The sequence below is a fragment of the Bidens hawaiensis genome, unplaced genomic scaffold, assembly GCF_021521415.1.
Source record: "Bidens hawaiensis isolate Kalapana, Puna unplaced genomic scaffold, B.hawaiensis_p1.1 tig00000055_1, whole genome shotgun sequence".
Taxonomy (NCBI): domain Eukaryota; kingdom Viridiplantae; phylum Streptophyta; class Magnoliopsida; order Asterales; family Asteraceae; genus Bidens; species Bidens hawaiensis.
The window spans coordinates 9,133,540-9,159,632 of NW_027491016.1; the positions used below are offsets into that span (position 1 = coordinate 9,133,540).

The 26,093-nt window shown below is 36.3% G+C and overlaps 2 protein-coding genes across 2 annotated transcripts; both read right to left on the minus strand.

Annotated features, from left to right (window-relative positions):
• Positions 1-10,688: 10,688 nt before the first annotated feature.
• Positions 10,689-11,319, minus strand: LOC143537889 (photosystem I reaction center subunit V, chloroplastic-like). The gene has a single exon (XM_077031586.1). It carries the CDS (start codon positions 11,223-11,225, stop codon positions 10,797-10,799), a length of 429 nt encoding a protein of 142 aa, XP_076887701.1. The 5' UTR covers positions 11,226-11,319; the 3' UTR covers positions 10,689-10,796.
• Positions 11,320-13,895: 2,576 nt separating this feature from the next.
• LOC143556327 (putative WD repeat-containing protein C2A9.03) lies at positions 13,896-19,574 on the minus strand. The gene is made up of 10 exons (XM_077045691.1): positions 19,553-19,574; positions 18,929-19,067; positions 18,615-18,782; positions 18,444-18,530; positions 18,221-18,355; positions 18,010-18,120; positions 17,830-17,921; positions 17,634-17,739; positions 17,457-17,543; positions 13,896-14,435 (listed from the first exon to the last, which is right to left on the minus strand). The coding sequence occupies exons 2-10, from the start codon at positions 19,061-19,063 to the stop codon at positions 14,022-14,024; spliced, it is 1,335 nt and encodes a 444-aa protein (XP_076901806.1). The 5' UTR covers positions 19,064-19,067; positions 19,553-19,574; the 3' UTR covers positions 13,896-14,021.
• Positions 19,575-26,093: the final 6,519 nt, after the last annotated feature.

The window sequence follows — 26,093 nt, forward strand, 5'->3', positions numbered from 1 at the left end:
TCCGCTGGAGCCCCTGCTGGAGCCCCTCCACACCAGGGCCGGGGGCTCCAACACCCATCTTATCCAGTTTCTCTCTCTGCCACACGTCACAATATTATTGGCTGGAGCCCCCACTCGCGCCCCCGTTAGAGCCCTCCACACCCCTCAGCCTAAGGGAAGAGTTAGAATAAAAGTAGTTAGATAGCATTTAAAACTGCTGGAGTAGTATGTTTGCATAAGAAAAGGACATGTGCATGCATGCATGCATGTGACAGCTAAAGTCTAGTAGTTTTGATAAAGTCTAGTAGTTGGTATGGAATAAAGTAATTAAATAAATAGAACCAGTCAAGCAATCACATAGGATGTACCTGTTTGTCCGGTTCTTTAGCTTTGTTTTGTTTAGTAGTTGGTTTCCTTATTTGTAGTACTTTTCTGTTTGTTTTCGTTTGATCTTAATTGTATTTAAAGCCATTTTGGCCTTCTAATGAAAGCAAGCATTTTTGTTCTCTTTGTGATATCCATTACAATAAGTGGTATCAGAGCGAAAAAAATACACTTCAAATCACTTTCAATTGTTGAAGATCAGTACCGAAAAGCTGAAGGTTCCTATATTTGATGGCCACTACGAGCATTGGAGCGAGATGATGGAGAATTTGCTGCGTGCAAAGCAGCTGTGGGAACTCATTGATCCGGGAATCATTGAGCCAGCTGTTGGAATCAATCAATCAGAGGCTCAACGAAAGAAGTTGGAGGAGTTGAGACCGAAGGACTTGCAAGTGAAGCACTACTTGTACCAGGCAATTGATAGAGTAACCTTCTAGCAGATCTTGGACAGAAAGACCTCTAAGGCCGTATGGGATTCGATGAAAAGAAGGTTTGCTGGAAACGAACATGTCAAGAGATCCATGCTGCAGAAGCTGAGACGTGATTTTGAGATCTTGGAAATGAAGAACAGTGAAACTATACTGGAATATTTCGATAGGGTTTTGACTGTGGCAAACCAGATGAAAAGTAATGGAGAAACCATGCCCGATGGGAAGATTGTAAAGAAAATTCTCAGAACCTTAACTAAAAAGTATGTTTATGTGGTTGTATCAATTGAAGAGTCTAATGATATTGAAGACATGACTGTTGATCAACTACAAAGCTCACTTGTCGTCCATGAGCAGAAGTTCAAAAGGGGTGATAAAGAAGACGAGCAAGCATTGAAGATGGAAGATGGTTCTAGTAGTCGTAGCCGAGGAAGAGGCCAGGGTAGTTGGAGAGGAAGAGGTCGTGGGCGAGGTCGATCCTCGTTCAATAAGGAGACAATTGAATGCTATAAATGTCACAGATTGGGGCATTTCTCCTATGAATGCGATCAATCAAAGGAAGCTAACTTTGCTGGGTTTGATGAGAATGAAGAGGTAATGTTGATGGAGAGTGTGGAGAATGCTTTCATGGCTCATGATGGTGATGACAACATGAACTGTCTCTGGTTCCTTGATTCCGGCTGCTCAAATCACATGTGTGGTATCAAAGAAAAGTTTGTCAATTTTGATCAAACTTTCACTACCATAGTGAAGCTTGGGAATAATTCAAGGATATGTGTGAAGGGTAAAGGAAATGTGAAGCTTAGCTTAATTGGATCCAAGTTTGTTATTACAAATGTGTACTATGTTCCAGATTTGAAGAACTGCTTGTTGAGCATAGGGCAACTTCAACAAAATGGGTTGTCTTTTTTGTTTCAATCAAACAGTTGCAAGGTGTACCATCCAGAAAAGGGAATAAAAAAGCAATTAACAACAAGGTTTACACCACAACAAAATGGTGTAGCCGAACGTAAGAATCAAACTATTATTGGAATGATTCTTGCCTTACTTGCCTCCAAGAACATGCCTAAAATGTTTTGGGCTGAGGCTGCAGTTTGGAGTTTCCATGTTTTAAACAGGATTCCATGTAAAGCCAACTTAACCATGACTCCTGAAGAAGCTTGGAGTGGGTCCAAGCCTATAGTTGATCATTTCAGAGTTTGGGGTTCGATAGCACATGTTCACGTACCAAAAGAGACAAGAAAAAAACTGGATAGCCACAGTCGTGTATGTGTGCTAACCGGTGTAAGTGAAGAATCAAAGGCCTACCGATTGGTTGATCCACAAACCATGAAGGTGGTGGTTAGTAGGGACGTTGTTTTTGAAGAAGATAAGGCCTGGGATTGGAATTCGGTTAAAGGAAAAGAGAAGGAGGAAGAAGAGTTAACATGGGGTAATTATAATTATGAAGAGCAAGAAAGTGATCAGGTAGATAGTAATGAAGCAGATTTTGATGAAGAACAGACAGAGAACAATGATGAAGCTGATGTTGATCCTTCCCCTAGTACCACAAGAGCTAGGGAGGGAAGAGTGAGAAGACCACCTGCCTATTTGCAAGACTATGTAACAAGTAATGATTTGCAATCACAAGATGAAGAAGTAAATGTAGCTTCAATCACAGATCAAGATCCCATAAGGTACAAAGTCGCAGTAAAAGATGATCGGTGGAAGAAAGCCATGGATATGGAGATTGAAGCTATAGAGAAAAACAAGACCTGGAGTCTAGTAGATTTACCGAAAGATGCAAAGTGTATTGGTGTAAAGTGGTTATTCAAGACAAAGTTAAATGAAAAAGGTGAAGTGGACAAGTATAAGGCCAGGTTGGTGGCACGAGGATATGGACAGAAATATGGTGTTGATTATTCAGAGGTGTATGCCCCAGTGGCTAGGATGGATACAATTCGTTTGATGATTGCCATTGCAGCTCAAAGGGGCTGAAATATTCACCAAATGGATGTTAAATCAGCATTTTTGCATGGGGTGCTGGAGGAAGATGTCTACATCCAACAACCTCAAGGCTATGTAGTTAAGAATTGTGAAGACAAGGTGTATAAGTGTGACATTTGAGCCAAAACAAGGTACACCTCAGTACGTATTTACCGATTAAGCAAATAAACGCCTGTTGCGTATCAAACGAACGATTAACCGAACGGGTCGGGTTATGACCCAGATATCTCGGGGGGCCATTTATAAGTGATATACGATCTATACAAGCTAAAATATTAGAAATATGGTCTTAGTTTGATAGCAAACAAGTTAAACAAAGACATGCTCGTTTAACCACCCGCTATAGATTTAAACGCGAAAGATAGTTACAAACCAAGCATTGTATCATCCGTTAAGCCGAAAAAGACTTACCAAACACTTATTTGAAATGTTTTAAGTGATCCATGAAAATATTTTTGATTTTTACAAACATATAGTATGTTTTTATAATTTTACACAAAACTAGCTGAAAAACACTCGTTTTCGCGCTGTTTAACGCACCCGATAAGTTTTTCACGCCAAAAACCGAACCCGAACTAAATTTGGACCGGGATTTTCATATTTGGGCTTGAGAAATCAGATCATTGGGCCAAAATAGCCCATTATGGGCCCATATGGAGTTCCGATCGGCAGCCCACCCCACCCCCCATTTTTTTTATATAACTTGTTTAGGAAGCTTGTTTATCCAGTTTGGTTTATAAAATCTGAGGTCCAAGCAGCTGCATCCTAAAATTCCAGAAAACCTCCAAACCCTAAGGTAAAGAGCTTAAATAAGTAGCTTTTGAACTTGTTTAAACTTGTTTAATACCATAAAAACATGTCTTGGTTACTAAAAATCACTCCTAACCGTGTAAAAATCCTAAAAATGGTCCATAAACATGTTTTGATCATACACATGGTAAGGAACTCGTTTTGATAGTTTTTTTGGCCATAAACACGGATTAAAGGGTTGAAACGACGTTTTTACGGTTCAAAAGTTCGTTTTTGTGCACTAGCCGAAACCCTAACTTAAGGGCTGTTATGTTGATGAAATATTGCTTGCTTTGTGATATAGGACTTGTACCTAGCTTTCTTAGAAGCACAAGAACCTGAAAACTTGATTAAAAGGTCGGAAACGAGCCAAACCCGCTAAGGTAATGCCGAAACACTCGCTTACGGGCTATTTAGGTTAAGGTTATGATGTGCATATTATTAGGACTTGAAATTTTTCAGGGACATCAGGGACCATGTCAATGAGTCTCTGTTTAAATTTGGTAATTTTTCGACCATCCGAGAATATTTGACGAATTTATTACCGAATTGGGACGTTTATTTGGGAAAAATAGCTAAAATACTTCAAAAATTATGAAATTTTTCTGTGAACTCAGATTTGATGTATTTTGATCACATATGAATTTTGGGATCATTTTGAGAAGTTTAAAGGTGTTTTGTTTATTTGCGTTCGTGTGAATTTTTACAGCCGAATTTGGGCCGAAAAGAATATTGCACGAGCTTTTTACATTCTGGAATTGATACATGTTGTTTTGGGATATGATTTGAATATTCAGGAATTTTTGTGGAATTTTTGGAAATTGTTCGGGGTAAACGGATGATTTTCAGGCAAAATATAGCTGATAAAATGAATTTTTATAAATTAATAAATCAGTAAATAAATTCCAGAACTATTTTTATAAAAATCTAAATATTTTAATTGATATGTGGTTAAATTTTCATAATTTAAGGATTAACGGTTAATTAATTATGCCAATCTGAATATTAAACAAATTCAGTTTTTATAAAAACCGGCAAGTTCGCGACTAGTGAACCTGCGAGAAAATCAAAACACCAAGAGTGATCAAAAATCATATGTTTGGACTAATTAAGTGAAAATGAACTTTTCTATGAGAAACCTGGACAATCCGGGTGGATTGTGCGCGTTTCTTCTCAAATCAAACTGAATAAACGGAAACGGGCCCCGTGGCTAATCCGGGACCCCACTATGTGATCTTTCTTTATAACTTAATCATGTTATTAACCAATACATTTACGCAAGCTTATTTTCCCATAACTGCTTTCTGAACGCGTAAACGAGCAACTTGGCCCAGCTGGGAAAACGGGAGTCTGAGCCAAGTTCGGGTTTAAGTATTAGACATTGAACAACATCACAACCTAAGCCTATTGCCACTTTCTGGGCGTTCCAGCTACACCCAGATTAGTTATACAGCCCAGTTTAGTATTGAGATTATAATAATATTAAAATATTAATATTATTATAATATTGATTATATGAACTACTGATAACGGACCGAACAAATCACGAGTTGATACAGTACTGATTATCTACTAAACCGTGAGTTTCATGACCCCACTTTTAAACTGTTTTACGAACTTTTGGGGTGAAAAGCATGTTTGCTTATATCTATATACTTATCCGAACATGTGATGATGTGAATTATCTAAGTGTTAACACACGAAAGTCCCCACGATCACAGTGATTAACTTCGAGCCGGTGGCTTGTGAATAGTACTATTGGTTTGACAAACCCAAACGGAATCGGCCTGGTTGCCGTGTCACATAGCGCCGTTTGCACATGACCATATATATACAAACAGGCTATGTAGTGTTAGACATAGCTACCGGGGCATGTTGTGGACGGAAAGGGGCCACAGTGGTTGATTGAGCGTGGGAAATGGAGGCACGCAGCACGAACAGTCCAGACTTCACTGTAGCTTAGCATAATTACATCACATACATCATTTACATACATACATACTCATTTCATGATTACAAGTGCTGAATTGTGAATACTCATTACTGTTTTCTTGAAACTCGTGAAACTCACCAACTCTAGTAGTTGACCCGTTTTAAACTGCTTTTCAGGTGTACCTAAATCGGAATGATTTGGTGATCTGTTACTTGCCTGAGGTGTGTGGTTGATGCTATGTGAATAGAAGCAAGGGCGATAGTAGTAAGAATGTATAGTTAACAAACTAGTTTTGTTTGTATCACCTAGACGGTAAAACAATGATAGAACAAATAAATGTAATATATTGTAAATTAGTTTGTAATGTTTGGTGTCTGTTACATTCCCGTTTTACGCTTCCGCATTGTGCTAGTCGGGGTGTGACAATAAGCTTCATAAGGCTCTTTATGGCTTAAAGCAAGCCCCAAGAGCTTGGTTTAACCGTATAGAAGCTTACTTCATTCGAGAAGGTTTCAAGAAGAGCAAGTCTGAGCACACACTCTTCATCAACAGGAATTCAGCTGATAAAGTGTTGTATGTTGATATTTATGTGGATGATCTCATCTGCATAGGAAATGATGAAGCCATGCTGAAAGTTTTTAAAGATTCCATGAAGAAGGAGTTTGAAATGACGGATCTTGGAAAGATGAAATACTTCTTGGGCTTAGAAGTGAGCCAGTCCTCGACTGGTATTCACATCTCTCAAAGAAAATATGCAGAAGAAATTCTGAGTCGTTTCAACATGATGGAATGTAATGCGGTGATTAATCCAATTGTGCCGGGTTGTAAGTTAAAGAAAGATGAAGGTGAACCTGTGAATGACACTTTGTTTAAACAAATTGTGGGGTCCTTAATGTATATTACAACCACTCGTCCAGATATCCAATTTGTGGTTAGCTTAATCAGTAGGTATATGTCAGATCCAAAGGAGGCTCATTTAGCTGCTGCAAAGAAAGTTATGCGGTATTTGAAGGGAACATTGGATTATGGTATCTTGTTCAAAAAGGGAGGAAAGGGGGAGATGAAAGTCTATGCAGATAGTGACTTTGCTGGTTATTTTAATGACAAAAAAAGCACATCTGGATATGTAATATTGTGGGATGGAGCAGCTGTTTCATGGTCTTCGAAGAAGCAAAGTATAGTAGTCCTATTGTCTGCTGAAGCTGAATATGTAGCAGCTGCGAGCTGTGCTTGTCAGGTGATCTGGAACCGTGGTGTTTTTGAAGAACTTAGGGTGGATATCGAAGGAAAATTAGTGATAAAGTGTGATAATACTGTCACACCCCAACCTAAGGCGGAAATGTCGGGGCGTGATCCGATTGCTCACAGCTCGAAGATACTATCATAAATAAAATGTGACAATATCTAATTAATTATTTTAATTCAAATGTACACACAATAATCAAATACAACAAAACAATTCAAATAAATAAATCAATCAATCAATTAAATTTAAGTTTGTCTTCAATATAACATATGGTCTTGACTACATATCCATACTTCAATCTAAGCAACCTGCATATGCGTAGAAAATGGAGTTTATCAACAACACATGTTGAGTGAGATGATCACTAATTTTGAAACATTAAATAATAGCATATATATATATAGTTGATAAATGATAAATACGCAAACCAACCATGTGATAATAACCAATCGAATCATAACAAACATGCATATAACCAAATCGTGAGTGCCAATGAAATTGTTGCCAAGCGAATCGGGCATTGATTACAATGACTAAGGTTGTCGTTTTACCTTTGCCAAGCGAATCGGGCTTCGGTTACGAAGACGGTCGTATGATCATACTAATGAGAACCCTCTACAAGGGGATATGTTGGACCTCTCCGAAACGTTATCAAGTAAACAATTAAACATGTAGCAACTAGCAAATAGCATTCAACTGATATTCACACAATGATTATATTTGCGATTTTGTGTATATTTGTAGATAGAAAATATGAATAAGTACGCATATGTCCCCAAAACGTTTGAAAACAGTAGATAAAAAGGGGAATGATCAAACTCACCTTAGACGGAAGGCAAGTGATTAATAAATTCGACAAATGAACTAATGATTTAAGCGAGTCGTCCAATACACTTCAACGAGATTAATGATCAGAATCTGAAACTTTGTGATATGAAACTATAAATAAAAACAAACTTAATGCCGCTGGAATCAATCCAAACGGATGAGTACAACTCTAGTTATGTTGATTTTAATGTTTAAACGAGTCGAGTCTGACCAGAATCCGAACTTCAAGTCGGGAGTCGGGTTTTGGTCAGAACCCTTAAAATTTATTTACGAGAAGAAAAGTCTTCTGGACCGAACATTGAATCCGACCAGAAGTATGAGAAAACGAGAAGTCAAAGTTGTTGACTGTTTTACCCTTTATCGGGTTTTAAAGCAATTGACCAGTGAATACCCTTCAATATCAGAAATTGATTGAAGGTTATTGACTAGGGAATATGTATGAACAATTTTACAATTTACAACTTACCCAGAAAGTGAAAGGATCAAGAGATATAACGAGTCAAAGATCAACGTATAAGCAAAGTCAAACGTCAAGGCTCGTGTCTTTAACGAATATGCAAAAACCAGAAGACGAATTTGGTGGTAGTAGTTTATGTCAACGGTTTGGGAGTGAAAGCAGGGATACCATACGTTACTACATGTAATCCTAACCACTAGTGACAAATCTACCCTTTAAAGGATAAAACATCTGACATAATTTCAATGTATTTACATGAATGCCATCATGCAACTATAACCATTGATTTATGTAATGAATGGTTCAGATTCACTTCTCGCATGATCCATCCCCATATATATATATATATATATATATATATATATATATATATATATATATATACTCATTTATTTTTGCACACCCAGATGTGAAACTATTAGACCAAAATTGCAGAATGCATATTTGGTCTACTTTCTCTCTCGAGATTGCTAATCTTTCAAGTGAGTATTCATTGTTCTACTTTCTCTCGATTAGTTACAACTGTGGAGTTACAACCGCAGACAAAGACAAAACCTGAATAAGATAATGGTGAAGTCTTAGCTTCAGCTATTGTCGTATCCAAATATCCAATACTCTTAAGGTCCTGTTCGTTTCAAGGATTTGAAAGGAATTCTAAGGAATTGGATTTTAAATCCCATGAATTGATATGTTCGTTTCATTAAGGTCCTGTTTGTTTCAAGGATTTGGAAGGAATTCTAAGGAATGAGATTTTAAATCCCATGAATTGATATGTTCGTTTCATTAAATGAAAGAATGAGAAAATAAAGGAAACTAAATCCCATCAAATCCCACATATTTTAAAGGATTGTTATGGAAAATAAAGGATTTTCTTATTAACATTAAAAACCCCTCCAAAAAAATTAATAGAAAAAGGAAAATTGAAAATAAATAATCCCACCTTTTGTGTATTGGCTGATAATAATCCCACCTTTAAAAATCACTAGCAATGGTCCCACCTTTTAACTATTTTTGTCTCACTGGTCATCCGTTAAAAAATACTTAACGTCGTTATGTTTTTTCCCTAGTTTCAAACCGATGTTTTAGGGCTTTTGATCGGAAGAACGATACGAGTCGATCGATGTAAAACTTATCTCGAAATGGCGATCCAAACGACGAAACAATGTTTCAATTCGGGTGCTTGAATTTCCAATTAACAAAAATCAAGCCATTTGAATCACCGTTTCGAATATAAGTGTTACATCAGTCGACTCATATCGTTCTTCTGATCAAAAGCCCTAAAACATCGGTTTGAAACTAGGGAAAAAACATAACGACGTTAAGTATTTTTTAACGGATGACCAGTGAGACAAAAAGAGTTAAAAGGTGGGACCATTTCTAGTGATTTTTAAAGGTGAGATTATTATCGGCCAATAAACAAAAGGTGAGATTATTTATTTCCAATTTTCCATAAAAAAATCATAACTCAAAATATAAATAAAAAACGAAAAATGTAAAAAAACTAAAACGTTTCCACCTTTGTCCTCGTTCTTAAAAAAAACGAGAAATGAACAGAAACCGAAAGTCGACGAAAACGAATACAAACCAAAACTGAACTGAATCGATGGAAACTGAAAAAATCGATCAAAATGTAACAAAAAATTGAAACCGAATAGAAATGAAACTGAAAAAACCAACTACAACGAAACAAAAGGCTGAAAACGAATCCGTAACCGACCAAAAACAAACAAAAGAAGATTCCAATTCCAATACATATTAAACAACCAAACACATGATAGGGATTCTCAAACATTCCATTCCAATTCCAATTCCAAATCCTTTAAAAAAAAGTCAATGAAAAAAACGCGCCCTTATAGAAGAGAGTGACGACAAGAAAGGTGAGGGGATCACCATGACCATGTCTGGAAAATGAGGCACGAAAACTACTAAACCACAAAAAAAGATTATCCAGAAGCATGCGGTGTTACAAACCTGATAGTTCATCGTATACGCAATATATTGTTAAAGCAAACTAAGCTTGCAAACAACGTTTTTAAACACCATATGAACTGTTCAAAGAGAAGGCACATATGAGTTTATTGAAATTCCTCAACATCGTAAAGCAAGCTAAGTGTGGCCCAGGGTAAACATGGGGTATAAATCAAGTATGAGCATGCCCAGGGTGGCGATCAAGGGTGGGGCTAAGCATAAGTCGCTTGATGCATTATGAGCATTAGAATACCCAAATAAACCAAGGATATTAGGGGAATGCCTAAGGCCTCTAGTCCTCTACCTTCACTACAAAATTATATATCTATAGCCCAAGTATAGTTATGAAATTACATACGCAAACAAATTATACTTAAAGTCGAGAGAGAAACAACCCAGATCACAAGTAAAATAGATTATGAAAAGTCTATACATAATACTCCATATACAAAAATTTCACAAATTTTTTTATGAGATTCATATATCATTCTAAGGGAGATTTGATATAGAAAGAAAGGATATTACGTGCGACAAACTTATATATAATTATATTAAAAAAAAACTTAACCTCATGTTTTTCTCTAACAATTAATCATTCAAATATAACTAGACCTAGAAGTGACCAGACCGTAATCTATATAGGTCCTAGTAAAAACCATACCGATAGAATTCATTAACATAAACACAAAATGGCAAATAAAAAACTTAGGGTTCAATACAACCAATATACAGTAATGGAGACATTCATTAACCATAAAACATAAATCATAACCACATAATTAACCAACCAAACCAAACTTAAAAAAAGTTAGGGTTATATCCATTGCTAGAAGTGGCCAAGATATAGTAAGCCACAATATGTCCAATGGAACCCCATGCAAGCACATCAACAATATTAAACCCAACCGGATCATTGGACTTCAAGAGGCTAACATACTCCTTAGCCCGGGTATCACCAGCCTCAAAGTGGGTGACTCCATTTTGCTCCGGGACCTGTTTAGCCACGTTCTCTCTTTGGAAGTTGAAGAACACAAACCGGCCCAAGAAAAGTGATAGTCCGGTGCTTAGGCTGATGACCAAAGATGGGTTGAGCTCAGCCTTGATGGCAGTGTTGAGTTTTCTCTTTGGGGTGATGGTGAGAGTGGTGGGCTTGGTGGTGGAGTCGGTGGCTTTGTTGAGTGGCCGGAGGCCTTGGAAGGTTGGTGCGGATAAGAAGGTGGAGGCCATGGTGACTGTGGTTGAATTGGTGGAGTGGAGTTGAAGAATGAAGTTGAGATATATTAATTGGTTGAGGAAGTGGCTATTGTGAGGAGGGAAATGGTGGATGAAAGATTTTGGGTGCTTAGGTGGAATGGTTTTATTGGGTGGGTTTGGATTGGAGATACATGGCAATCTATTTATCTACTACTAGTATCTATCTAGCTAGCATGTCTTATGAAAATTATGTCTCATTATAATTATTATGGGTTTTTCAAAAATGAATAAACAAAATTGTAAGGATTTTTTTAGTAAATAAAACACATTTGTTTGGTTGATCTATTTAGTTAAGTGGGTTGTGTCTTGTTTTTATGTTTAACCTGTCTAAATTAAATGGCAACTCAACCCCCCATTAGCACGTACGCCAATCTACAGCTTGATTGTTTGTGATTTTTTTTTCGTTTTATAATCTGCCAACGGGATTACAAGTTTATAATTGTATTACTACTACTAACTATTTTGACACGTTTAATGGTTTGAAAGAATTGTGTTTGGATAACGCGGCTTTAAGTGTTTGTGAGTTAGAGCTGCTATTTTTTAACACAAATAAAAATATGGATTGTACAATGTCACCTATCAGTAAAGTTATTAAACTAACTTAAAAAGAGCTTAGGTTCATGATTTTATTTAAAGATGGGACTTATATCAAAATGTTCATGATATTATTTAAAGATGGGACTTATATCAAAATGTTCAGTAACACGACCACACATGTGTAGAATTTTCAACCAATTTGTCCTCTTTACTTGTATGTTCGCTCGATTATGTGGATAGGTTTTTATTTGTGTTATATTTTATATGTTCTATATATTATACAACTTTTTTGTATAACAATACATAGAAGTAACAAACATGGCCACGCAAATCTTGGGGATTCATTGTAGCTAATTCATGATCTGTTAGTTATAACTTTTGATTTCTATAAGCAGTAATCACGAACGCAAACAATAGGTGATGTTAATACCAAACAGTAGCCATTTGAGGAGAGGGGCAGTTAAAAGTAAATATTGAAAATGACACAACTCACCTCAATGCTAAATTAAACTAAAAATCAACAAACCAATGTTGGTTTCATGTTTTCAGTTTTCCTGGATAGGTTTCGGAATTAATGGCAAATCGCTTTCTATTAAAGCATTTCGCTTGAACATGAAGTCAATAATCAGATATGGTAGAATGTTTATATAAAAGAACAAGAAGTTCTTATATGTGAAATTCGGAGTGCTTTATTTAATCTCTTTTGATTTGACGAAATGAAGCCTTTATACGCGGGTTGAATTGTCACAACGAATAGTTGCAATTCTTCACGAAAAGGAACATACATGTGACAGTTATAAGTGTTGCAGGCATACATATACAACAACTGAAAGTATCATTTGCTTGTCCAGTTGCAAATGATTCAAGTTGCCACAGCTTGGCATGTTCTTTTGGAAGAATCAAGCAACTTTTTCCTTTGATTCCTAAGTGGTCACGTCCTCTACTTCGATGTCATCATACACAATCTCACTGAGTTCCACCACAAAATCAAAGGTGGTGGGTCGGTTGGCTTTTACGAAGGTTCTAACCTTATGTGCCAATCCTCGAACGTAACACTTAATCCTTTACTAGATACGGAACCAATCTTGCCATCCTTGTCATGAATTAGTTGCTACCCCTACCGATCAATTGCTACTTGTTATTGCTTAGCCACTGATGATTTGTTCCAACTGATCTGATCAATTTCCTAGCTAGCGTGCATAACGGCCAACCGCTTGATCCTACCAGCGCAACGCCCTGTACCCACCAAGGGGCGGGCCCATTGGCCATTGCAAACTCCTCATAGTACAAAGCCACAATAACATTGCAGGAGCATGTACTTCGCATCTCCTAACTCATAGTAATATCGAATAATATCGAATACCGCACATAGCATGACACCAAAATTACCAACTAATAGGCTTTGTTCGGGTGTTTGACATAATAAACAAAGATTATTCACCATCTAAATGCCATCAATGAAGGTCGACGAGTGAGTAACAGTTTATCAACAAACACCACCATCATCTGCTGCCTGCCGGCACCACCCAATGCCACCACACTAAAAGAAAATTGTGTGAATAGTTTTGATTTTCTTTCTAAGACGAATTATTTCAACCCAAAGTCTCAACTTAATATTTTAAAAACAACCTATTTTGATCAAACTCATTTTGCTCAAAACATGTACAGACCCTAACCCGTTTTGACTATCTTTCCAGCCAGACCCAACCAGCCGATTTTTGCTGGAAATAATTGCGAGTATGGAAACAATCACAATTCTTTGTATAAAATCTTTATTTCCAGTAAAATGCTCTTTTACCTGCATATGTACCAAAAAGGTTATTTATTTGTACAAAATATATAGCGTAATTCCAACATATCAATAACTGATATATATTCTATACTTTAACCAGTTATCAAAGCAAAAACTGAAACCAGACCTAGCTTATACCAAAAACCCGCAATTAACGGGTGTTTGCATTGCGATTTGAACATGGTTATGTGACGCAATAATCAGATTATATACAATAACACGATTCTAAAACGCGATCCCAAACACCCCTTTAACACAATATAAAATACTACAAAAGCATAAGTCATTAAAAGACAAATGAGCTTAATATATGAAAGTCTTGTTACATATGTAACTTACCATCAAGAACTCATTTGCTAGCTTCTGTACATCTCTCCATTCTACATAACCAAAAACATTTACACTTGACAAAAATCATCACTTCATTCGCTGCCACGCCATCAAAATAGCGAATCATAATAAAAGTTATTGTGCCTCCGTCCCAGTTCCAGTAGACCGCCATACGTACGATCCCACACTCCAATGAAAAGCGACTCGGTATCAGGGCTAAATGATACACCTGATATCTCACCAAAGAAATCAATCTCTTGTTCTGTGTGATAACCGCTTTTGACATCAAACACGTGCACAAAGTCAGTGGGCTCCGCCATGGCCATGAACCGACCGTCAGATGAGTAATGAATAGATCTAATGGCTCCTATATTTCCCTTAAGAGCGGTTACAGATTCAGACATGTTTCTAATATCCCAAACTCTGCATGTTTTGTCTTGGTTCCCGGTCGCAAATGTTTGACCATCGGGATGCCATGCTGATGCAAATGAGAAATCTAAGTGTCCTTGCAAAGATGCAACTGTCTGCAGCATTCAAAAGTTTTTTTAAGTTTATAACTTGCATTTAAATAGAAGAGAAAATCATTAAATAGTATAATATAGTTTTTAATATTGGTTTACTAAACTCACTTGAACTTAGCTTCAATATTGTAAACTTTTTATAACTAGTCAAAACTGAGTGATCGCATATAAATGCAGCTAAATTTACACTTACTTTTATTTGTATGTACGGTATGTACCGGACTTTAAAAACTTAGATTTTAATAAAAGCAACTTTTAGTCCTAAAAAGATTTCAATGTTATGTAAGTTGGACAAATTGTTTTATTATTTAGTCCAACAAAACACATAACGTGGTAGAGTTTGGTAAAACATGTTCAATTAAATGAATAAGAAAAACAGTGTTACACATATATAATAGAGCAAACTGTATAAAAAGGTGACCAGCTGGAATCCAATTTGTAATTTAGGTAACCAATAAAGTTTCAAAATTTTTAATCTTAAGGTCATCTTCAACCTAGTAGTCAGCATGTAAACATTTTGAAAAGGTCAACATAATAAGTTATTGGTGATTCACCTTCTTCAACCTAGCAGTCAGCATGTAAACTTAATAAGTTAATAACCTATATGTTGGATTGCCTTATTTATTAAACTTGTCCTCCTTAGAAAAAGTCAATTTAAAATACTCAACTTAGTAAGGCTGAGGGGTGTGGAGCGCTAGAAAGGGCGCAAGAGGCCAGACGCTCGCGCCCCGGGGCGCGAGCTCCACACCACCGAGGCGCGAGAGGGGCGCGAGAGGGGCGCGAGAGCGGAAAAAGAGGCAGGCGCCAGGGGGCTCGCGGGAGCTGTTGCGCGTGAGGGTGCTTGGGGAATGGTGAAAGAGCCGTTGGAGGCTTAATGTGAATAAAAAAAAAAAATTTTTTTTAATAAATTCCTCTATATATATCACAATATATATCACATATATATTCCTAAACCAATACATACCACACCCAAAACCCCATTTTTTTTTTAAAAATAATGTCGTCGTACTCGTCTGATTCCGACTCCTCCGAAGAGGATGATTTGCTTCTTCATGTAGGGGGAGTTTTGACCGCAGCCGTGGTAAATCTCTTGCAAAATCAAGCCCATCAACCCCGACTCCCGAGGGTTAGAGCACCACCTCGTGAGCGTGATCGATCGGGTGCTAACGATACTTTGATGAGGCATTATTTTAGCCCTCAACCGGTATACGCGGAGTCGGATTTTCGAACTCGTTTTCGAATGAGCAGGCAATTGTTCACGCGTATAGCGAGTGATTTAGAGGCACGGTATCCCTTTTTCCAACAAAGGGAGGATGCTAGGGGTCTTCCCGGTTTTACCCCTCTTCAAAAATGCACGGCTGCTATCCGTCAACTAGCGTATGGCATCTCGTCGGACGCTTTGGACGAGTATTTACAGATGTCGAAAAGGGTTGCACGTGAATCCCTTCATTTTTTCTGCCAAGGTAAAAAACATTAATTTTACTTTTTATTAAATATTTATTACATTTTTTAATATATATTGTACGTAGGAGTCATATCGACTTACGCTCGGAGATATCTGCGTAAACCTACAACGTATGACATCCAACGCATATATGAGGTGCACGCAGAAAAACATGGTTTTCCTGGGATGCTAGGTAGCATCGATTGTACGCATGTTGGATGGGCTATGTGTCCAACGGCCTGGCGAGGTCAGTTCCACCGTGGTGATCATGAAGGGCCGACCCTCATACTTGAGGCGGCGGTGTCACAGGATCTTTGGTTTTGGCATGCTTTTTTTGGTGTTGCTGGGTCAAATAACGACCTTAATGTTATCGATCAGTCACATTTGATCAACGACCTTATCGACGGGGTTGAACCACCTCAATCTTTTGTTGCAAATGAAGAACTCTTCAAGTACGGGTACTATCTGGTCGATGGTATTTACAACGAATGGGCTGTGTTAGTTCAAGCTTTTACAGATCCAGTCGCCGACAAACGGAAGTATTTTACGAAGAAGCAAGAGTCTGCTAGAAAAGATATTGAAAGAGCTTTTGGAGCTATAAAAAAACAATATTATGTTCTGGCGAACCCGATACGTTATTGGACTCGGGAGAGGATAATGGACGTCGTCTACACGTGTCTTATCCTACACAACATGACGTTAGAAGACGAGGGCAAAGCTATATGCCAAAACTACCAAGGTGACATTCCGCCACAACTGTCCACAATCAGTGATCAACAAAAACTTCATAACATAGCAAATATCAAGAGCCGTGAGATACACGGGGATCTTCGACATGAGTTGGTTGAACATTTGTGGGCGAGGCGACCAGAGGATCTTGTATTAGATTAGTTTTATTATTAAATATTATTGTTTGTTTAATTTTTAGTATGTTTTTTTTATTATATGAATTTTCAAAAAAATGTGTGTTTTTTTAAATAATTTTTGCGTTTTTTTAATAATACGTTTTTTTACTACATTTAAAAAATAATAAAAAAATAAACCGCTCGCGCCCCCTCTCGCGCCCCTCCACACCATGGCCCGGGGCGCTATCACCACTACCAACACCCATCTTATCAAGTTTCTCTCTCTGCCACACGTCACAATATTATTGGCTGGCGCCCCCACTCACGCCCCCTCTCGCGCCCCCCACACCCCTCAGCCTAAGTTATTGGCGCTTCACCTTCTTTGACTTAAAACCTTTGTTGATTACCTTATTTTTCGAATTTGTCTTCCTAATAAAAAGTCAGTTTATAAAGTCAACATGGTCAAACTTAATGATACCACACCACATCAGGGCTATTGGCGCTTCGCCTGCTTTGACTTAATAACCCATGTTATATTTACTTTAATATTTGAAATTGTATTCCTTAGAAAAAGTCAATTTAAAAAAGTCAAAATATTAAGTTACTGGTGCTTCACCTTCTTGACTTAATTACCTATGCTGATTACCTAATCTTTTGAGTTGTCTTCCTTAGAAAAAGTCAATTTAAAATAGTCAACATAGTTAGAGTTAATGGTATGGCTAATAACAAATTTACCTTTCCTGAACGGGAGTCCACCAACATTCCTTCAGGGTTGTCCCCAACAACTACAAGAGGCTTGCCATCAGGGCTAATAGATGTATGCTGCATACATAATCAATAAACAAGAAAATCCAGTTACATTACAACATCAAAGAAAACAATAAAATCAATATTAAGCGAGAGAGAACCTACGTTTACTGGCCAAGGAAAACGAAAGTGTTTAGTCATCTGAAACCTTTCCATATCAAATTCTCTAATTCCACAGTCATTGTTTGAAGCAGTAAAACGCACTGCACCACTGCATCAAAAATAGTGAAAAAATAAGATAAAATTCAAACATGGTTTCAAATTTGAAAATCAAAATCTCAGTTCCACCAAAACAATATACCTTGGGGTAGTATAGATGTCAAGAGCATTAGTTATAGCATTTTCGTCATAAGTTGTCCTTGAACAATAGCTAACTCCAGGTCTATCTAAATACTGCACTCAGTAACCAAAAATAATTAATAAAAAAAAAAATTTAAAAAGAATATGAATTTCTTATACGATCATGATTATAAAAAGTTACCTTGCATATAAGTTCTCCTTTGAATCCACCAACAACGAGTAAATTATCTTTAACTGCAATTGTGCTCACTTGTGTCTGAGTAAATCCCTCTAGTATACTTCCAGGGTGCTTCTGTACACAAATCAATAAGGGTATTAAATAATGATCTACTAAAAGTTCAAATGAAATGAAATTATGAAACTAAGGAAATATAAAACACTGAAACACTCACCTCAGATGGTGCCACGTGTCCATATACGTTAAGGACGTCAGTCTTCTTTTGTTTTAAGGAAGACCAATGGAAGACGGAGAAATGCGACATAAAGTAGACATCATGCTTCGATGTAGCCCATACTAGGTTTCTTAACTAAAATCAACAGCAATAAAAATTATTAAACATTTACTAAGAGATGACACAAACAATACAAGTATGTGTAAAACACAAAAAAACAAACCTGAAAATGAAGAATTTTTGATCTAACAGATCTTGAGTTCTGTCTAAAGTCATAAAACATGCCTGTTTTGTTTGTAACCTTGCAAACCTGTTCAAATAAAGTGAGCTCAATATAATAATAATATACAGATAGCAAATAACAGATAAATATTTACACATGCAGATAACAGACCTTTTCTGAACCCTGTCCGGATTGAGGGATATTCTCGTAATTTTTGTATTGTTCGAGTCTCGTTTGCCTATATTTTTCCCTAGTGGTGCTGAGTCTTTCCCAGGGAATACCTTGAATATCTTTGCCTCTTCTTGCCTCAGCAGCAGACGTATCTTGCAACCTATTACTCTACAGTAGATTTCAAATACTAAAGTTACTAATTAACGTAACAAATAATCAAATTTCTAAAATAGTACATTGTAATCTGATTTCTGACATTCTAACATCATTTCAATATTATGTGTACAAATTGTTGTAAGGGATATAAAACAAACCGCGTAGTCGTATTCATCCCCGTCAGAGTCCGAACCAATATCCCTGCCGTTAATCTCGTAATCCATGTTATCATCTATATCTTCCATTTCGTATTCATCGGCCACATATTCATCATCTTCCTGGTAGCGTGACATGATTCTGCACAACAAATACCATCAATTGATTACGCCTCTGTTTATATGCATTTCACCCTTATTTAGCAAATAATCATAAGTCATAACCACTATTCTATGTCCAAATAAGTCAATAAATAAATTATTACTAAATTCTCATGAAATTAACAACTGTAATCCAATTGAATCAAAACAAATTCCATCAGTAGCAATCAAATTATGAATAATCCTAAACCTAATTCAATAACTAATAATACGTATATCAATCAGGAACATGCATTTGATAACAGATAATCATCACAACAAATGAACGATGATGACGTCATCACCGACAAATTAACAGGAGATGATCATAATCAATATAAACAAGAAGCATTCAACAGTTTGAATGATCACAGTACGAATTACAAACCTAATTCAATAATCAATACGCATGCAATAACAGATAAACGATAATAATAATAATAATAATAATAATCAATATAATATAATATAATATAAGCAACGAACCTTGAAGGATCAAAACGTCGAATTATGAAGGATAAATGGTGCAATGAATTGCCGACGGAAGATAATAATAATAATAATAATAATAATAATAATAATAATATAGAGAGTGGGAGAAAAAGAAGGGTGGGTGGTCTGGTATGTCTATCGAGTGGTTGGGCAACAACGACACTGAGAAGGCGTAGGAATTGAACGGGGGTTATATATATACTTGCATCCTTAGCGGTCCATCATTATCCGATTCACCAACCCCGTTAGTTCAACCACCAAAAACCGTTACAAACTTAACGCCCGTTACTTATCTCCCGAATTGTTCAAACTATTATTTATTTAAAAAGTTGTATAAATGTTTGTTGGAAATATAATATTGGTTAAAACACGGTTTGGATTAGTTCTTTTGGTTTATGGGGCATTATGGTTTTGGATTTTTGTCTTTTTGATTATTTTAATTAACGACTTTGTTTGAAATAAAATTACACCTTATCCTCCATCGAATTTATCTTTTGAAATACTCGTGAGTCATGACTCTTCTACAATAAGTAATGTTATAGAGCTTGTTATTCCTTAATCGGGTGATGGGAAGGGAACTAATAATTAATCTTGATTTATATGGATTAGCTGGGATTAATCGGATTGGATTTACATGCGATTTTTCAATATGCATGCATATACCAGATTTTATATATATATTTTTTTCTATTTTAACCAATTTTCACTAAATATCGATTAATCGACGATCAGCCGGTTGGATACCGACTAGCGATTAATTGGTGAATCAACACTTAAGCGTGATTTTTACGAACGACAATAAATGTGAAGAATTTACTTCATATAAAATCTACATAAGAGTTTTCTTTAATTAGTATGTTTTAGTTTCTACTTTCAAGAAAGATTTTATTATACACTTAAGTTTGAACAAAATTAGTAAAACTCCTTAAAAGTAAAAATAGACAAATGCATGCCTAGCTAGATTATACAAGAAAAAATGCATAAAATATAAGTGTTTTCTCTCCTCTTGTCAAAAAATATTTTTTTCAAATAAAAAATCCTTGATTTTGTTATGGTTAAAGATTGCTTAAGGACACAAAATCAGTTTTTTAGAGAATTTTTAACGAGTATGCTTCTAAGAGACAAAACAAGATAGAAGAAATGCGGTCGATACACAACATGACTATGGATCGAACGTCTAACCATTAGATACTTTTCTCTTTCTATCCCCTTTGGCTATTTAAGCAAATCATTCTCAAACAGTACAACTATTTCACATCAGAAAACTAGAAATATCTTTCACTCTTGAGTTATTATATCTGTCCAATCCTATCCTCAAGCTTAGTGAGACGTTAAATGTTTGATCAATATATGCTTGGGGAGAAGAGTATGGCGTGACACTACCGGGCTTATAGAGAAGTTCTATAGTGAAAAAAAGTTGTTGGTCAATACTAAGGAGTAGACGCAAGATGTGTTTGTAAACGATTTCCCTTGATAAATATTTTGCTGATTCATTTTGGTCAACAATTTCCCTTGATAAATATTTTGAATTTAAAAGTTATACAAGCAATGCCATTAACTTTTTGAATAATATACTCATCACCTCTAGGCTTCAACATTATCATTTACTTAACTAATATACCAACTCATTCAAAACCGTTATTCGTCAATTAAACTAATCAATTCCCAAACTAATATTTTGGGTCGCTTTTATCTAAAAATTATTATTTTTATAAAAGAACTCACCTCAAATAATGATCCAAACCATTTTATTTATTTATTTATTTTTTGAACAGCCAAATTTCATTAGCGAAGAGAGAGTAGCAAGTAGCTATACTTTCGGATAACAAACATCAAATCAATCGAATACATACACACCCAATTACATAAACTTAAAAAAGAGAATGCACACCTAGTCTCTCAATCCTAACCATTTTAATAGTGATATTATAATCAATTTTCGGCATACATTTATGCATTTTATACATAATCTCAACAAAGTCAAGAATTCATATACAACGATTCTAAGGTAATGAATGGATATATTAAATAAATTTTATTTTCAGAAATTCTATCACTAAGCTAAAAACCCACTAAACAAGTTAAATTCTGAAAGAGGCATGGTTACTAAATGAAAAACCTATTGATTCTAATCATCTAGTTCTAAGAAACCCAACGGACCACCGACAACCCCCCCCCCCCCCCCAAACCAAGGGGGGAGCTACGAACCCAAACATTGACATTAAAATAAATTTACACCAATTCGTCCATAAAACCAATTTATGTTTCGATCTATTTTCAACCACAAATACCCAAACGATTTTGTATCTTTAAAAATATCTTCAATCTTGGCTTTTTTTTTTTGGAAAAATTCTTGCTTCTTGCCTTTCAAATACAATCATAACGATTCCTTTTAAGCATCAAAATTAAATATTAAATCAATGAAACATCAAATTTAAAAATATTTTGTTTTGACCTAATCTTGACATCTATGAAATAATAATCTAATCCTCATCATGATTGAATTGAAGTTAACCAACACCATTTAAGTAAAAAATTATTATGTTGAAGGACAAAACAATCTCAATACATACATCTATGTTTTAGAATATTACGATACATACATACGCATATATACTAAATTATATTAACAAATATTAGCAATACAGATACTTGCATACCTTTTCCCCACATTTTCACAAATGACCAAGTCAATATTCCCTCAAGTAGCAAGTCGTATAACAAAAACAAAACTTGCACAAAAGAGTTGACTATAATCAACCAACTATTTCTTTATGCAACCAACATACTTTCATTAAACAATAAGATAGAAATAAGATTGTATATTAGTTCTCTAAAATGAACTATGTTTTGACTACTAAAGGTACATGTACAATTGTAGACAACCTGTATTTACTGATAATATATGTTTATTAAATATATTAAACATGTGTTTATTGACTATATTAAATTAAATATGTAAAAGGAAAAACACACATACACAGTATTATAATAAATATACGGATGAAAAAAAGTAATTTTACATAATTTTAAAAGTTTAAGTAAGTAGAACCTTTAATGCATATGTTATGTTACAATCACTTTAAACATATTGTTGACTTTTAAACCATCCCTTCCCTGATTTTAAAGCTGTCTACTAGGTTAGGTACCTGTGTCTTATACGGGATGGACAACTTAAATTCTGTAAGTGATAAAGTTTGTTAAATAAAGTTGAGTAATACTTAAATAAGTACGAAGTTAAAATACAGTTGCTATTCACAAACATAAAAATAAATCAAAAATCTCTAAATGATACACTAAAAATATGGTAGCAGCTAAAGGAAATTAGCATTATGAGAACATAAACGGTACAATCGGAACAATAAATATGGTACCCGTGTCTCACATGGGTTGGACAACTTAAATTCTGTATGTGATAAAGTTTGTTAAATAAAGTTGAGTAATAAATTAAATAAGTACGAAGTTAAAATACAGTTACTATTCACAAACTTAAAAATAAATAAAAAATCTCTAAATACCTCTTTCGATACAACATTTAATAATACAATAAAAAAATGGTAGCAACTAAAGGAAATTAGCATTATGAGAACATAAACGGTACAATTGGAACAATAAGAACCAGTCACCAATAGAAGAAAGTTTTCGATAAGTCAAAGAATATACAATAAAAGAGAATCAATATAACGCCCGTTGATTCCGACTTCAGGAATTAAAGATTGTTGAGTATGTACAATTCTCAGGATTTATCCGACGTTTCTCGGAAGCCTTTACGTCACCCCGGTACGCCTAATCGCTAAACTTTTCTTCCAAGTTGCATTATTATTAAATTCCTGGGGCCAGAATGAAAATATTTCATATTATAACATTAATCAAAAAACCCTAGCCCCCATTCTTGCACCTGCAGCGATCGGCCAAGAAGCAGCCCCCCTTCATTGCTTCGAATTTTTGATCGATTCCAAGTTTCTAGAGATAGTTCAAGGTATGTACTACAATCCCCTACACTCTTTTTGCTCACCCCTAATCGTTTTGATGCTTAATTTTGCCGAAATTTTTCGTTGGGCAGATTTCGGCTAGAGTGCAATTGACCCACTTCCCGTGGATAAAAATTAGAGTTTCCGGTGTAGAAAGATCCCCAGGTATGGCATTTACATCATATTAAAATTTCATGGTCATTGGAGGTGTTTAGGTCGGTCAATCGAGTTTAGTTCGAAAACTAGGGTTTATCGGGTGGAGAATTGCAAATTGTTGAGTTTGATGCGTTAGTTGATCGGGTGACCGACCGATTCAGTTTGTGCAGCCCTAGAGAGGTTTAAGGGCTGTGGAAAAATTATTTTTTTAGTGCTCGGGGCTGTCGTGGTTAGTGCTTAGTCAATCGAGTCAGCGGTGCGCGAATTTTCGTTTAAATGTTAAAGTAAGTGTTGTAAAAAGGAACCGTCAACCCTATCAACTCGGGTGACATAATTATGATGAATGAAAAGAGTTAAGATGGAATTTGGTCCATTCGGGGCTGATTCGGTTAACAAATGATTTTTAGAATTATTTCACACGCATTCGACCCGATTTGACTATCTTTGGGCCTTGGGCCAAGTTGTTAGGCCTGGGGCCAAGTGTTGGGCCTTGGGCCAAGTGTTGGGCCTTGGGCCAAGTTGTTGGGCCTTGGGCCAAGTGTTGGGCCTTGGGCCGAGTTGTTGGGCCTTGGGCCAAAGTGTTGGGCTTGTACGGCCCATTAGGCTAGAGTGTTCCTACAGTCTAGTTTAGTAACGCATTATATATAATTTACAGGCCCTTGCTTGTGATTGTGCCCTTAGGAACTTCCTAGCTCGTTGCAAGTATTCGATCGATCTCAGGTGAGTTCATGATGCCTCTTTTACTCATTTTACTTTTGGGCTAGCATGCGCACCTAAATGTTTTCTTACTTGATGAAATGTTTTTAAAATGATTTTATATAGGCTTGCTAGTATATGGTAAGTCTTGGGATGTTAGATATATATATATATATGTGTGTGTGTGTGTACATTATTTCTTGGCCTCTATTTGGCGATGTTGTAGTCGTTTCGACTACTGATGTTGTGTATGCCTACTTCGTGTTTGCATGTACTGATGTTACGTGTTTGGGTTGTACGTTTGCTCGACCCTGATGTTATACGTGGATGTTATATATATATACTGTTATCTATATAGGGATGTTATTGAATGGATGTTTACATATACATTTGTATATGTATGTATGATGATGTTTAAGTTCGATAATGATGATTAGATGGATGTACCCTTTTACTTTTAGAAAACCTTTGGTATGGCTATCATGATTTTACTACTGATATCTTTTACTTAAAACTTGAACTCATTCAGCTCAAGCTGACTTTGTGTGCATGTTAGTGTAAGTTTCAGGATTTGAAAGAGGATGCCTTATCGCTTGGTCGTGCACGGAGCTACTTGGATGGTGAAGGGCATACTGGAAGGAAGAATTGTGATGAACATTTTATTTCAAGGAAACTTATAAAAGTTATACTTACTTTGGATTTTGGGCAAAATTCTCGGGTTTCGGGAACTTATTTCATCTTTCATGTTTTCCGCAAAATTGATACTCTGATACGTTTGTTTTAATGGAAGAAACGGTTTTTAAGTTTATTTAATTTTACGAGTGTTTTGAATGATTACCAACTGTGGGGTTCCCGGGGTTCGGGCCTTACAGGTTGGTATCAAAGCCTTGGTTCGAGGGATCCTAGCTTCCCCGAATGCTTGGACTCGAACTGTAAGAAAAGAGACAAGTACGCCGGCCACGAGTTGCTGCACGCCAAGAGGTAACTTTAAATTATTTAGTCATTCCTTTACATTTAAGATTTCCCTTATGTGATTAACTGTTAAGTGTTAGATAGAGTGCTAATATGGTTAGGGGCCGGGGGTGATTAGGACGGGTGGGTAAAGTAAACGACAAATCACACTTGATCAACGTCATTAGCAGTTTATCCTTACCTTACATGTTCTAAATGCCACTTATACTTAATCATATTAAAACTCTGTCTTTGTAGGGATAAGTCATGGTTAATACTCGAACAACTAGGAGAGGTGGTTCTAGCGGTCGTGGTTGTGGTCGTAGGCCACGTACCGAAGCCGAGAATGAAATTCCTACTCCCCAGCAGGAAACTCCGATTCATGAGGAGGGGGTAACCCCGCCTTAGATCCTGCTTTACGCGCGGCTATCGCGGATGAGGTTTACCAGGTGATCCATAGCGCCATTCCAGAGATCGTTGCTGAGTCCGTCAGGGTCATGGAAGAATCACTAGCTGGTAAGGGTTCGGATAGGGGAAGGCAGAGTAAGGAGGTACAGGTCGAAGAGGAAGAGGAAGTGTATGTGCCGAGTGGGGGTGAAGAGGAGGTGCTGACCGTTAGTGTATCGACCCGGGGTTGCTCGTATGGTGACTTTAAGAAGTGCGACCCCCCTTCTTTCGATGGCACTAAAGATGCATTGGCAGCACATCAGTGGGTGAGGGAGATGGAGTCTATTCTGAGGGTTAGTAAATGCAAGGGGAAT

Excerpts from the sequence above, each read along its gene's own strand:
- LOC143556327 (XM_077045691.1), bottom strand. The coding sequence starts at position 19,063 with ATGTCACGCTACCAGGAAGATGATGAATATGTGGCCGATGAATACGAA. Across the intron at positions 18,356-18,443 it reads CAAAAATTCTTCATTTTCAG|TTAAGAAACCTAGTATGGGC; the intron begins GTTTGTTTTTTT and ends TGTTGATTTTAG. Across the intron at positions 17,922-18,009 it reads AAGGAGAACTTATATGCAAG|TATTTAGATAGACCTGGAGT; the intron begins GTAACTTTTTAT and ends TACTGAGTGCAG.
- LOC143537889 (XM_077031586.1), bottom strand. The coding sequence starts at position 11,225 with ATGGCCTCCACCTTCTTATCCGCACCAACCTTCCAAGGCCTCCGGCCA.